This window comes from Aethalodelphis obliquidens, unplaced genomic scaffold (assembly GCF_003676395.1).
Source record: "Aethalodelphis obliquidens isolate GAN/ISIS:26980383/991018 unplaced genomic scaffold, ASM367639v1 scaffold75, whole genome shotgun sequence".
Lineage (NCBI taxonomy): Eukaryota > Metazoa > Chordata > Mammalia > Artiodactyla > Delphinidae > Aethalodelphis > Aethalodelphis obliquidens.
Window position 1 is genome coordinate 2346619 of NW_020838019.1, and position 14707 is coordinate 2361325.

The 14707-nt window shown below is 45.5% G+C and overlaps 1 protein-coding gene across 6 annotated transcripts in view; it reads right to left on the reverse strand.

Annotated features, from left to right (window-relative positions):
- Nucleotides 1-662: 662 nt before the first annotated feature.
- Nucleotides 663-14707, reverse strand: part of N4BP1 (NEDD4 binding protein 1) — a 48042-nt gene continuing 33997 nt past the window's right edge. Inside the window, exons 3-8 of one of the 6 annotated variants that reach the window (XR_003429839.1) lie at nt 12993-13123; nt 11328-11424; nt 9082-9189; nt 7303-7410; nt 6156-6285; nt 5368-5479 (exon numbers count right to left, since the gene is read on the reverse strand). Coding sequence is in view for 5 of the 6 variants with exons in the window: in XM_027092233.1 (XP_026948034.1) it covers nt 5122-5506; nt 7303-7410; nt 9082-9189; nt 11328-11424; nt 12993-13123 (829 nt within the window). In the remaining variant the exon portion in view is untranslated. Of the gene's footprint in view, nt 5507-6155; nt 6286-7302; nt 7437-9081; nt 9190-11327; nt 11425-12992; nt 13124-14707 lie in introns of those variants that run through there. The other 5 variants (XM_027092233.1, XM_027092235.1, XM_027092234.1 and 2 more) reach the window with 5 other exon arrangements.

Genomic DNA, 14707 nt, shown 5'->3' on the forward strand with positions numbered 1-14707 from the left:
TGGGTGGAGCCTCCTGAGGTTACTTGGAAACTGACTGGGGGGACGCTCCTGCAGTGCTGATGCTCTGGTCTTTGGGATCTTCCTAACGATACAATGAGATTCCCTCATTTGATCTGCCAAGTGTAAGGACAGTGATATGTATGTCACTCAAGACTCTTGGTAAACCCAACTTAAGGAAAAAGTGAAGTGTGTCAGGATAACAGGCACCTCAACATCTGAGGAAAGGCATGAGAGCCCTCAGGTTTCCATGACAACAGGAACCTGGAACTCATGCCACCAGGAATCATGCTGTCATGCTTCTGCTTCTCTCCCACTATAGACCAGCTCCTCCCCTGACCCAGGGCAGGAAGCAGCCTCCAACAGACCTGGGTGTGACACTCTGTAGCCTCCCCCACCACTACCAGAGGAGACAATTCCAAGGAGTGGTCCTGACTGGCCTTAGCTTGGCCAGGTGTCTGTCCCGGCCACCTGTGGGCAGGACGACAGAGCACACTGCTTGGCTCAGCCTGGGGCAGGTGCCCATCCCTGGACCAGGTGGTGTTAGAGCCTTGACGTGAAGGGAAAATGGAGAGTAGTGGGTTCCAGGAGTGACTGCTGAGAGTCTGATTTCCGAAGGCCTTGCTGGCTGCTAGAGCCGCTGTCAAGAAGGCACCATCCTCCAGTTCAATTGAGCAGACTTTATTCAGCACCTATTAAGTGCAAGGCACTGTGCTAGGTACTGTGGGAAATACAGAGAGTGAACACAGACAGCCCTGCCCACGAGGAGCTCACAGTCTAGAAAAGGAGGTAAGACACGGTACACAATCAGCTGCGGTGACACCAGCCAGCGTGGCAAGCGCTGAAAGCAAGACATAAATGCTATGGGGTCACAGAACACCACGAGGCTGCTTCTGTCGGAAGCTTTAGGCGAGGGTACAGAGGACGCAGGGCTGGGCCTTTGAGCGGGGAAGCCATTTGGGAGAAAGGGCATTTCTAGCAGAGGAGAGATGCACTCAGAGGTGGGAGCTCACAGGTAACAGAGGAAATTGGGTGGCTGCAGTGAGTGGGCAGGTGGGCTATACAAAGTGGGCAGTCAGGTACAACTGGGAGGTGGACAGCCAAGGATACTAAGCTCAAGGAGGTCTGAACTTGACGCTCTGGTCAAGAGAGCCACTGATCACTGAACAAGAAGAGGGGTGTGCAGAAATGTGTTCTTAGAAGATAAATCTAGTGGTTGTGGAGTCTGGGAGGGAGAGGGGGAAAGCTGAGAGGCGGGCTGACTGGTCAGAGGCTGACGCCCACACGGAGGCCATGAGAGCGTGACTGGGGGGCAGTGGTCAAAAAGGGACAAGAGTGGGCAAGGAGATCTTGTGGCGGGGGGGCGGGAAAGGAGAGCAAGGAACAGACGCAGGCCCAGTGTCTGGGGGACAGTGGGTCTGAAGATGTCCCAGGGCTTCTAGGTAGAGCTAGAAATGAACTCGTGAAGGGCAGGGCTGGAGCTGGGACTGGAAGCCATTGCAAAGAGGGGCGGTGGGAGTCAGGGAAGTGTGCTGGCCCCTAAGGGTGAGGGCTTCTCAAAATGTGGTCCCTGGGCCACCCGCATGGGAACCATCCAGGGAGCTTGCTGAAGCTGCAGATTCCCAGGCTTTACTCCAGAGCTACTGCATAAACATCTCTGGGGGTAGTGCCCAGCAATCTGCATTTTTACTAATAGCTGCCCTCCCTGCTGTGAGTCCCATAGCTGGTCCAAGGTTTGAGAACCACCTGTTGAACTGGCCTTTAGGTAAAAGAAGGAAGAGGAATGAAGACGTTTAGGAGTGAGGGAAATCTCAGAAAATAGGGAAATAAGGTCAACGATGTCATGCTACGGTCACTGAATGTGGACACGGAGATTAAGGATTGGGAAAAGGCCTCTGAATTTGGCAACTGGGCGGTCTCCGATGACTTTCCTAGACTATTCCCACGTGGTGGGGTGCAGGCCAAGTTTGCAGACAGGGGAGTGAAGAGTGGCAAGCGTGTGGGGGGGAAGTAGCGACAAACAGAGTTCCTTTCAGGTTATTTTAATCTCAAGGATCTGGAGGACATGGGGAATGATGGAGAGGTAGATAATGCAGAAATGGAGTCTGAGTAACTAACCAAACAAACTACCGTTGGGAGATGAGAGGAGATGGGCCCAGGGATGGATGGACGGACGGACGGAAGGAAGGACAGGTGGGGACGTGGAAGGGCTGGTGGGGAGGCGGAACTGGGGAGGGACCTCCAAAGGACGCGGTGTCTCAGAGGTGTGTGGGAGGCAGGCTGGGCCTGAGAGGGGGTGGTGCCCGGGCCCAGGGCCTGGGGGGAGGGGCACGGACCTGGCGTTGGCGGGGTGCGCTCAGAGCCTCAGGGGCTTCTATGCGTGGATCATATTCCCCACGTGCCACAATAAGCCCGGGCAATAAAGCAAAACCACCCCTCCTCTCACGGACACCAAAAGCTGCAACAGGCCCCCAGAGTCCCTGGAGACACAGCCATGGCCCGCTACGCCTGCCAGAACAATGCTGACCCTTCATCCAGGATGGCTGAGAGGCCTTCTTACTGTTCTTCCAGCTGGCAGCCTACAGGGTCTCAAACACCGGCTACTTGACAGAAAGGTCAAACCAGTCTTTCTTCTCCCAGAGGCGGCAGCCTGGGGCCTGGGGAAGAATGCAGGCCCAGGAATCACTCCGCATCACCACCTACTTATTCTTTAACCCTGGACAACCTCTCTGAGCAGCAGACACCAGTCTGCTGAATGAGGGTGGCATCCTCTGCCCTGCCGCCTACTTCATTCATTCCATGGAATGCCATGGAATACGGGATGCAGAGCCACCGCACACGACAGCCCCCTACAGCCCCAAGGCGTTACAGGAAGCACTGCTGCTGACACTCCCAAGGTGGTTTAGAACTCTTCCATGGGAGGCAGACCATCAAGAAATAGTTTACAGCATCAACACTGAGCCTAGTATTAAGAGGAGCCTGGGAACAAGTACGGACTTCTTTTAATAATCGTTTGAAAATTGAATTGTAAAATATTAAATTTAACTAAATTTGATAGATTTAAGAACGAACCATGAATTGTTTCATTTACCAAGGTAAGTAAGTAATGCTTTTCTGACACTCCTCCCACTTGGTCTTCTATGTTCTTCCTTCCTGCAGCCGAGAAAGTGGAAAGGGGCAGGTAGAGCTCTCAGAAACAATACTAAGACCACAGAGGCTTACACAATTCATAGGTCAAAGGTCAAGTCACTTCTAGAGCCCAGAAAACTCCTGACCTCTAGGCCTAGCCAGCTCTACCTGGCATCAGCGGAGGCTCAGTCCCCTTCCAGGAAGACCTGTGGCTAAGTCCTGGCAATCAAGGTATGCCCTCTAGGTCCTTCTCTGAAACAGGAGAAGTGCTGGATTGGCAAGGCTGCTGGACAAAACCCTGACCCCAAAGGTCAGAGTCACTGCAAGACCCAACCCTCACACCTCTGCTGTTATTTTTAAAAACCACCAGTTGTGAAGCTGAGGCACAGGGGCTGGGACTAATGTCGCCTTCCGGCCTGCCTCGAGTCTTCCACCTCCACGTGCATAGCTGGGTGACTCGGGCAACCTGCCCCCTTGCTGACAAGCAGCTCCACAGTAGGATGCATCTTAAAGGCATCCAAGAGAAAACATGATTGAAGTACGACTTTGGCCACCTGGAGGACTCTGGACTCACCCCTCGAGGGATGCGGGGGTCAGACACGCCTGGAGGGAGCACTGGGGGGAGACACCTAGGTGTGCTCATGGCCAGCTAAGTCCCTTCACCGTGAAGAACGAACCAGCACCGAGTCCTCGGCAGCTGTTTCTGGGGACCGGGAGAGATGTGATCTACAAGGCAGACGTGAGACTGACCACGAGCAGCCTACGGAGAGAACAGGTATAAAATACGAAGCCCTTTGAAGGTCCAGAGAACAATAAAGATGTTAGGAATTAATTAGCCAGAAAAAGTATTTCACTGACACAGAATTTAGGCAACACTGAAAACACAATACTAAGATATCAGTTCTGAGAAAGACTCACAGACAGGAAGGGCAGCTTAGGAGGACACTAGAGAGACAAACACAAGAAAAATAAATATGGGGCTCTGGGTCCCCACAGAAGCTACTAATGCTGTTTACTGGCTTGGGTCATTCTTGAGAATAGAAAACCATTTTTTTGGCAAAGCTGCACAAACTTCACATGGCGGGTGGTCTCCGAAGGCTGTGGACACAAAATTACTCTAATGATGGGGCTCTTCACTAAACTTTCTCACATCCCACTAGTATCCTCAGAAGCTAATATGTGACTTCTAGAGTCAGTCAGGGACTGGCTGGTGAGTGTGTCTGAGCCCAGGACGAGGAATCCGGTCCACGGCTGCGGACTTGGGCGCGTCCAGACAGAGGGCACTCTGAGCCTCAGTTCCCTCTTCTGCAGGGTGGGAGGGGAGGAAGGGCTAGACTAAGTGAGCTCTCAAGTTTCTTCGGCTTGGATGTTCTGTGCGTCTAACTTTGCCCTGGTCATTAACAGCGGCTAGGCACAAGGTGCCATCTAGCGGCGCCACTTTTCACTCTCACAAATGGCTCCAATGAAAGACTCCAGAGGAGCAAAATTAACTCCTCGGGACTCTAATGCCAGGGCTGAGGGCAGAGGAGCTGGGAGGGGTGAGCACACTTCATGCTAGCGGATGTGACATAGTCATCTCAAGAAAATATAAGAGGTCTTGCCTTCCCTAAGAAAGCAACTCTTTTTTTATTTAGAAAGGCTAATCATATCCATTTGTCAATATTTTCAGCGTTAAGGAAAATAGTTTAAAAAACATAAAAATGTAAGTACACTCAAGAGTAACTGCTATTAAACAGTTCTGAACAGGCAGAAAATGTAGACTTTCCTTTTACAGAAAATGTTAAATCTGTAATAGCAGCATAATTTATATATAGAAAAAAGCTGGTTTTGAAAACCCAGATTTTTTTATACACAAAACATCTGTTTTTTTCCTATACACTACAACAGCATTTCCACTGGGAAATTGGTTTCTTCACATTTTGTCACTTCCTGCTGCCATGTGCAGATACTAGACTGAGTGCATCTTCAGCCCGGAGCCCCAGTTCCCGACGGCCTTCAGTCCAACACCATGGCGGAAAGCGCATTCAGGTCTTTCATGTACGGATGAGCTGCCAAGATCTGGTCGATTTTCAGTCTTTGCTCTGAGTCAGGGAAGATCTTCAGAAGGGCTTCCCTTAGCTCGTTGGTTTCCGCAGAAGATCTCTGTGCTGGCATGGGCAGATTCTGCTGGATGTTGGGAAGGTTTGGCAAAAGTGGGAAGCGGGGCTGCTGAGGAAGCCAGTGGCTGGGTGGGGTGCCCTGAATCCGGGCTGGAGGCTGGTGGCCAGTGCTGGCTGCCTGGGTGCCAGGGACTCTGAAGTTGGGGTCAAACATGCCCACAGTTGGCAGGGCATTGAGTAGGGGCTGCATATCTCTGTGAACGGAAGCAAGTCCTGGTGAGCTGGGTTATGAGATAAACAAGAAATCTGTCTAAACATCTGCTGCTGACACCAAGGCTCAAGGAGCTGCTTGCTCTCTGGCCTCTGAAGGCAAGATAGAAGACTGCAGCCAAGGCAGGGATGGCAGCTGTCCACAGTGGGGCCCATGAGGATGCCAATGACACCAATTCCCCATCAGTCATGACAGGGAATGCTAGCTCTTCATGAGCGACTCCACCTCCCTGGCCTGCTGCTGTGAGGACTAACCAGCTGCTTGGCTCTAAACCAGGGTGTACCAGAATCACCTGGAAGCTTTCAAAAGAACTGGAAACAGGGCCCTCCTCTCCTGCAGATTCTGATTCTCTGTGGAGCCTGGTTGACAGGGCTGAGAAAAAGGAAACCACTTTGGGCAGAGAGGCTGCCTCCCCAGCCCCCCAAGTCTGAGTGAGACATTGGTGCCCACAACTTGAATGCACGTGAGTGTGTATACAGCGTCCGTACTGTGAAAAAGCCTCCCTCTTGACTCTGCCTTGCAGCTGAGAAATGGGGCTGCCTGAACACTTCTCCCAACTTCAAAAGCTCAGTCCCTCTGTGGGGGGGGCTATTACTAACTTCTTATTCAATTAGTTAACACTTTTGTGAAGAGCCATTAGGTGAGCAGGCAGGACTGACCCTGCTGCCAGGCTGCTGAGGCTGTAGAAGGAGCCGGAACTCTCCTTCCACTGTTTGACCCATGGGCCTTGATGCTTGCACACAGGCCTCAGGTCTTAAAGCCTAGCAGAGGATTTCCAAGTTCAGACTTCTGAAAGAAAATGAGACATGTGGACATTCAACAGGTGTTAAAAACGGCTGCCGTTCTCTTGGTGTCGGTAGAGAAGCAGGACCTTTGGAAACTAAGTCCTCATCTGTGTAATGAAACCCAAAGGCTCAAAAGAGAAATGATTCACAAGACCTGGGAGCTGAAATCATGCTGGTCTTGTGTGCAGAAGACAGCTCTGTGTGAACCACCCGTCCCCCCAAAGGATCCTGTTATAAATGGAAAGGATCAGCTATAGTCTCACTGCCTTAAAAAGCTGGGGGAGCTGTGCGTCTGATTCCTTTCAGTTTAGACCTCCATAGCATCCCTGTGTAAACATCTGCTGAGAAATACACAGAAATGTAGCCTGTTTTACTTTAAAAAAGGGAAAAGGTCTATCACTGGGGAATATGATCTGCCTGCCACTCAGGCACACAGGACACTTTAGTTAACAGCGTCCATTACTTGAGAATTCTGAAAACAGAAACAACCACTAGCAACGTGTCTTTAAACACAAACAAACAAAAAACCCAAATCCACAACAAAGAAAACCTAAGCTATCAAATCAATTTCGGATAAATAGAGAATACTGGCTTCTCTATTAAGTGAGGTAGAAAGTAACACTTCCCCAGGCAGTGATTCCTGAAGAGTAAATAAATTAATATAAGCATAAAATATTCAAAGCAAATGATTTGGGAAAATGAACTTAAAAAAGATATTCAGACACACACCATGAACCCAAGCAGCATTCACTAATAAGTGACCACTAGCAAAATCTGCTTTGTCTTCTTAGACCTACAGAAAATCTGGCTCCCCATCCTCTCCTGGGATTAAAACCAAAAGGACCACAAATGAAGATTTGGTCTTTGGGAGACATTCCACATATATTTCACCAGCACTAAATCTAAGGCTATTTTAAAAAAGAAAACACCATTTTTAATCTTTAGAGAGAGAGTACTCACCCTGAAGCACAAAGAACTGAAACAAACTTGTAAATGCAAGACAATCTGGAAAAGGAAATACCTAAGGAAGACTTCCTTCCGAAGAAATTCTTCTAATCGAGGTCCACTTCTTCCCAGAGGATCATCAGGGACCATAAATATGTCCCCCACAAAGGTATACTGGAGCAATCTACAACATGGAGAACAATTACAGTGCTGGAGGAAAAAAATTAAAGGCTGCTTAACTGCCTAAAGCAAAAAACAAATACACCCCAGTTAAACCTTTTTAATTTCTCTTTTGGATACAAATATTGGTCAATACAATAGAGTAAGAAACTTTTACCCTATTGGCTCTCACATTTCTTAGCAAGACTTTCAGATTTTTATCTGGGCCTGGGAAGCAGTTCCTTCTCCTGACTTTCAATGTAACTTTGAAAAATAAGACTGAAAGACTGTCTTAGGATACAACAGGTGCTTAGGATACAACAGGTGCTCAACCAAGGTTTAATTTTTGAATAAATGAGTCCATAAGCAAACCCACTGATGTTCTTTTAAAAAAGGGAAACAGTGTATGAAGAAAGAATATCGAAGGTCAGTTGAGCATGATTTATCAAGTCTACAAAAATGTTTAAAAAAGAAAAAAGTCCAAATGGCTGGTTTGCTGCTTGGACTTTGGTTTCTGCCTTGTTTTATGAATTCTGAAGGCAATGGGTTGGTGTGTGACTGAGTCTTGACTCATTTAAACCTTCCATGCATACACAGATGAGTGTCCAATACTGACAATGAGCCCAGGGCACAGATCCAACAGAAGCACATACTGCACCCAGGTCAAAGGCCAATTCTGAGTTCAGCCATCAACAACAGTTTTTTCAGTCAAAATGCACATAGTAATTAACTTTCACCTGGGCATCATTTTCTAGAATGATGAACCAAAGAATCATTTTCTAAAATCCTCCAATGATTCAACAAAATATAAATATCAGACAAGTGGCAACTGTGAAACCCCTAAAGAGGTAAGTAGGTAGTTACACTAGTTATAGAATAGTAATACTAGATATACACAGCCTTGAGGTATGTTTTTTAGATTTGTGGCATTTATGACTCATCCCTGGCACTACCATAAGAATATTGCTTTTTGTTAAGTAACTTGTCAGACGATGCTTGCTAATGGAAAGTCCTGGAAGCTTGTGTTCACTGATCTTAATGCAGCTGAACACATTCAGAGTGTCATTACAAACAAAAAACTTACAGTAGTGACTGCAAACTCCTGACTTTGTTATTTTGGATGATATTCAACATGTTTTCAATACAGATGACTAAACTTGGTCAAATGATGGTAAAATGCTCAAGAAAAGCATCAGATAGTAAAAAGTAGAAACACTCTCTCCTCTCCCAAAAGTGAAAGCCCAATCAGTATATTGATTTTGGTCCTACCCTCTTGATGAACTCATAGTTGTCACTGAACCCCAACCTTCATATTTCATAACTGAGTAAAGTCAGGAGGCCCAATGACTTGCTCAAGTATCCCTCGGCATCAGGGCAAGGTGAAGTCAGGTGGCCATTTCTGCTCCATCACAGGTAACAGAGAGTTAACTGTGCCACAAAGATGTGCCTCTTGCCTCCTGCCAGGGAAAACTGATCTACAGAAGACACCTGTAGGCACAGAGCATGCTCACACATCACCTGCTGGAGCTACTGCTTTGTGTTGAGTCCTCCCACTTACGGAGAAGGGCCAGCCATCCTGTGGACTGGGAGCATAGTCTTATACTTTAGGCCCCCGACACTGCTTCCAAGGTGGACGCAAAACAAATAATAAACAACAAAAGACATCTCTGACCAAAGACAAAGAAGAAAATATTACCTTTTTGTAATTATTTCTCTCCAAGAGGCTGACTCAGTCACAAATTCTCTGAAGTTATCATTTGTTACAATTATGCCACCAGTTTTGTCCGCTAAGTGTAGTAGAAACCTATGGTAATATAAAAGTGGTTAAAACGGGCAAGGAGGCAGGCATCCCTGGCTCAGAGAAGCTGTGTTATAAGAAAACAAAAGGATTTCCTCTTCACAGGAAAATCACCAAAGAATTTAACCAAGGCTGGGAAGCAGAAAGTTAAGCCCTTGTCAACTGAAGATCAATCTGAAATACTGAACATCTGAAATTACTAGAATAATTATAAATGAAGATCTGGTTTTCATACAATCTAACTCTTTTTCAAAATAATCTCAACCATAATTTATACATCTTTCTAGAGAAGTTGTATTATCAATAAAGGGTGGTAATAAGATAATGCATGAGGACTAGAGCAGAGAATGAATAAGGGTTGACAAGCCTGTGAAATCACTGTTAGGGTTTTGGTTGATAAGCTACGGTACTTTGGTTCTAAGAGTAGCTGCTTGACACAGCTGGCCTCGCAATGTTTTTTTCAATGCCTAAATTCACATTTTCTGCTCTGACTTAAGAAGAGATGTCCAGAACTGCCATTCAGTTTAGTCCAAGTTATAGATCCACTCAAATGCAAATTATGAAAAGATACATGGTAATCAAAAAGTTTAAGAATTAAATATTAAGGAGAATTCTATTTCATTGTTGGAGATTATTCATGTTCAAGCCCTCTTAATGAGAGATTTGTGAGGATAATATGAGTTTTATCTCCTAATCAGGATAACCGCATTTGCCTGAGGCAATGTAGACAAAGATAATGAAACAATAAAGTAAGAGAATCACTACTAGAATTAAAGGTGCAAACAACTGCTTTTATTAATAGTAGTGAGTACTTAAAAGAAGATTAAAAAACAAGCCTCATTAGTTTCAGAAATCTTAGGAAACCTTGGTAAGTAAATATGATTTAGCATTTTGGATTTATTAATAAGTATCTTAAATTATTTCTAACTGGCATGAACTGTAAGTGGTAATATCTGCCCAGACGTATTAACAAAAATAGGTAGTAAGGGCTTCCGTGCATGTACTGTGAATCAGGACTCATATTCACATCTGCTAAAAACCCAGAGAGCCATATAAATTAAGCAAAGGCCTAGCCTACACACTTGCGTATGCATTCAATTTCTGCTGGTGTGAGAATGAAGCTGCAGCGTTAGAGCATCTGAAGGTTCTTCACGAGCCTGGCGGTCCGACCTGCCTTTTCACCTGAGCACTCCACGGTCCCTACCAAGTATCTTAGAGCTGGAGCAAAGGTGGGCCCTCCATCCCACTCTCCCAGTACCTTCTCACCTACGCCCCGGCCCAAAGGTGCCCCCTCCCACACTCTTCTTCATGCCACCCCTGACTCTCCCCATCAGATCTGGTCTCTCATACCAGCCTGGTGAAGGGTAAGGGGCTGTCAGTGAGAAGGCCCTTTGGACGTTCTGCTGAATGTCCGCTGTCACCCCAAGTCCCCTTCCCTTGCTACGCCCCTCTTTTCAGCTCTCACCCATCTGACCATCACTCACTACCTTGGGTTACAAGCTAAGCCCTGTCTTCAATGTGGGGAAGCACTGTGGTAGAACGCTGAGGCTAAACCACTAGGGTGCTTAAGTGCTAGAGGCCAGAGAGAAAGAAAGAGGGTGAGGGCAGGAGAGGAAAGAACAGGCAGCCACTGTTTAGGTTCCCAGACACTTGTCATCTCAGCACCTGTTCTCTGAGCAATGTAACAACCTAAGAAACGCAGCTTATTCCTATAACATGAGGGGCAGCTGAGACCATGTTCTATGATGTGGAAGAAATACTGAGGGCTCAGGCATCACAATGACAGAGTAAGTCACTGGCCAAGTATAACCAGCAGGAGACAGAGGAATGTTTGAAAACCACTCTTGAGGCTGCCACACTAGGACAAGACAAACATTACTTTTAGGAAGTATCAAAAAGACTACAAACTCAATATCTGCTTTTACTTATAGATTCTCAGTCATGTTTTATTAAAAATTCTAACTCAGCAGCTTCTTTGGTAATCTCCTAAACCGTACAGCAAAGACCACTGAATGTATAACCTTAATGACCATAAATGTTAAAATTCTCAAACCCGAGCCAAGCGTGTCCACCGTCCGGTGGAGGAGGTGGTTGGCCCCTCACCACCCCACACCCACTTTAGAAAGGAAACCAGCCTTTCATACCTGTCATCATGAGAAGCAATTCTTTCTCCAAAGACCATCCGTGCAGGAGTTAAAGATAATATTCCGAGCTCCTGGAGCTGGGTTAAGAAGTGCTGTTCTGTTCATGGAATAAGTTGAATACACATTCAGAAAAAGGCTATCTTCCCAGATATTTAAATAAATGAAAGCACTCCCAAATGTTTCACCTGAAGAGTTGTGGGAAACCCTTTTTCTATTGACTCAAGAAGACTCAATGTTACTAACTTACTGGGACGGAAGGGAAAAAAAAAATCAAGCAAGACATATACTAAGACAAATATAACATAAAAACTGACTTTAGCTATTTTTTAAACTTAAAACTGTTCAACTCATTTGCTTCTTAAATTAAGAAGAGTAAACCATAAACTTATATTTAATGGATCTTACCATTAAGAACTTTTTCACAGCCACATTACAAGCAGTAGAGGACAAAGAGAGTAAGGGCAAGAGTCCCTGGCAGGGAGGGCAGGGGTGGGAACAGGAAGAGTGATGGCAGGAGAAGCAGACAAACTGCTCTGTCCCGATCCCAGGAAAGGCAGGCTTGGTCTCTATTCCAAGAGTTTGTCAAATCTCCCTCTGGTTGGCATCCTATCTAATCTCTCTCTGTTATCTGTACAAATATTTACTGATTTTCATGGGAGTGGGTTGTGACAGAAGATAAAGGAGGGCCAAAGCCACAAACAAGTAATGGGCAAAAATGAAGCTAAAAGCTCAGAATCTAAGATCCCCACACCTACATTCCCTACAATGGTACTCACCACTGACTTAAGCTGAAGTGCCCAAACATGGTGTCTTTATGATTCTAGAAATGCACAGCACATAAGGCTTACAAGACTCTTACAGGGATCTTACTGCAAAAATAACTGAAATGAGTGGATCTGCCTCATTTCTCAAGTACCTTCTGTTAGGACCAATACATTCCCCTGAGTGAGGCAAACTGGGATACTTGGGAAATGTGGTTTTACCATTTCCACCTCAACAGTGACTAAGTTTTACTTCCTGCTATAAATGTGTTGGGTGAGTCCTGTTCTCACGCTTCCTCCTCCCAATCTACCTTTTATTTCCAGGTAATCTGATGTGTTAAGCTGCCTGGCATAGCCCTTTCACTGGTTTTCCTATTACGACCCAAGAAACAAAAAACTTCAAGCTTCTCTGGAATATTTAAGGATTTATAGTAAGTTCAAATCTTTTGTGTGTGGCCTGCAGGTCAGCCACGCAGTACCATACAATTAACATAAATGACTCATATTAAGCTATTAAACAGGCTGTTAAAAAGGCATTCTCTTTGAGGGTTCCAAATTTATCAAATGGGCATTTTCAAAAATACTGTTTAAAGAGTAAGAAACCCAGGCTACTAGAAAGACATATTTAATCAACTTTTTAGAAAGTCAAAGAAAATTTTTGTGATATATAATGAAGTCTAATATAACTTTCTATATAAACAGCTATTTAACTTTCCATCCTTCCCCCAAGTATTTCTTATGCTGTAATACTCTTCAACTGATTTTTTTTTACGGGGTGCAAAGAATTTACAGTTTTGTTTTCAAAGTTGCTGCACATGACTCTATTCTAAGTAGTGTGTGTTGCAATTACAAGCCAACTCATTAAATACCTAATTAGTAATCTGGAAAAATCAGTTTGCCTCACCTGTGACATTAGGATCACGCCTTGTTCTCCACTGCGGGACAAATACAGTGATGTTTCTGTTGCCAAGCTTCCAAAAATATTCAACCGCAATCGCAATTCCACGACAAGAAAAGAACTTTTTCAGACCATGGCTATATGAGAAAAAGTAAAATTTATTTCAGTTTAAAGCATGTTTAAAGTATGTTAAGTTTCACCATGATAACTTTAATAATTAATTATTTAATTTAATAATTTCCTTTAATAGTCTGCTGCTCTGCAAAGCCAAGAGAGGACCCATGATAGGGGGTAGGATTCTTAATAGCTCTGTGATTTCTGTTGTATTTTATTCAGCTGATTTAATTGAGTGCCCTTTTGTGGTAGAAGGCAATTTTAGCTTTAGGGCAATACTTGTTTATTACACCTTTTTTTTTTTTTTTTTTTCTGCAGTAAAAACACAGGCTCCTGACGCACAGGCTCAGTGGCCATGGCTCACGGGCCCAGCCACTCCGCGGCATGTGGGATCTTCCTGGACCGGGGCACGAACCCGTGTCCCCTGCATCGGCAGGCGGACTCTCAACCACTGCGCCACCAGGGAAGCCCTTATGACACCTTTTATTTTTGTTTTCAGATAAAGAGACCTAGTCCACGGGCCTCTAAGAATGTTCTATGAATTTTATGAAGGAATTTGTTGCTGAAGCAGAAGCAGCTGCGATCAGAACTATTCCATGACACGGTCCTCACCACCACAACTTCCAAAGGCTTCGCGAATGCCTGTGGCTCCAGGAGGGCTGCATCCCCTTTTCTGGAGAACTGTGAAAGTGACTCAGTTTACAGCTTCCAGGAAACAAGTTGAGGGCAAGGCTCAAATGAAACTACCTGGGGGCCATGGCTGTGATTTTGTTGAACGAAGCAGAAAGCAGGCAGAAAATAAACATGGGACAGTACTGAACATGATTGAGTACACTTTTTCTGCAAAAGGCCAGGCACTGTCTGCTGCGCCACGGTCGAACTGTCAACCGTAAGTAAAGGGGTGTAGCTAAATTCCATGTTTATAAAAACAGGTGGTGGCCAGATTTGGCCCCTAACTTGTAACCCCTGGTATAGAGGATTAAAAGCTGTTCCCCACCCCAAAACCTGGTAACAAATTTCAAAAGAAAAGAAGAAAAATATTTAAAATTTATTCTCCAGCAGTTAAGTAAAAGTAAAGGTTTTATTTAAAAAGTGTTTTTAAAAGTTTGAAATTTTGCAGGTAGTAATCCATTTGTCTACTCATGAGTATTAGAAAAAGGGAGAAATCCCTGTGATGTTACAGTTGAGATTAGCATAATCTGTCCTCACTGCTTCAATGATCGCCTATGAGGCAATGACAGTAAATTCTGCATCTTCAGTCCTGTCTTCTCACATCTCAAAACCACTTGGCAGGTACTTCCTTCATTTGGAGCTCTGCCTCCTCAGGCACAAAGTGTCCCAAGTCACCCCCAGGCTCTGCTAATTCTAACCCACCTGCACTGACTCCAGTCAGACTGACCCTGAAATGCAGCCATGCAGTCTCTGATTCTGCTCAGGGCCTTCTACAGCATCATTCTTCTACACAAATCCAGTGCCTGGCTTCCAGGGCGCCTCCACACCTGACTAGTCAGATGGGATCTGGCCAAAGCATACCTTCTGCTTCCACGACCATCCGTCATCACACTCTGGATTTTGGCCCAGGTGGTCTTGCCATTTGACTCTTCCTG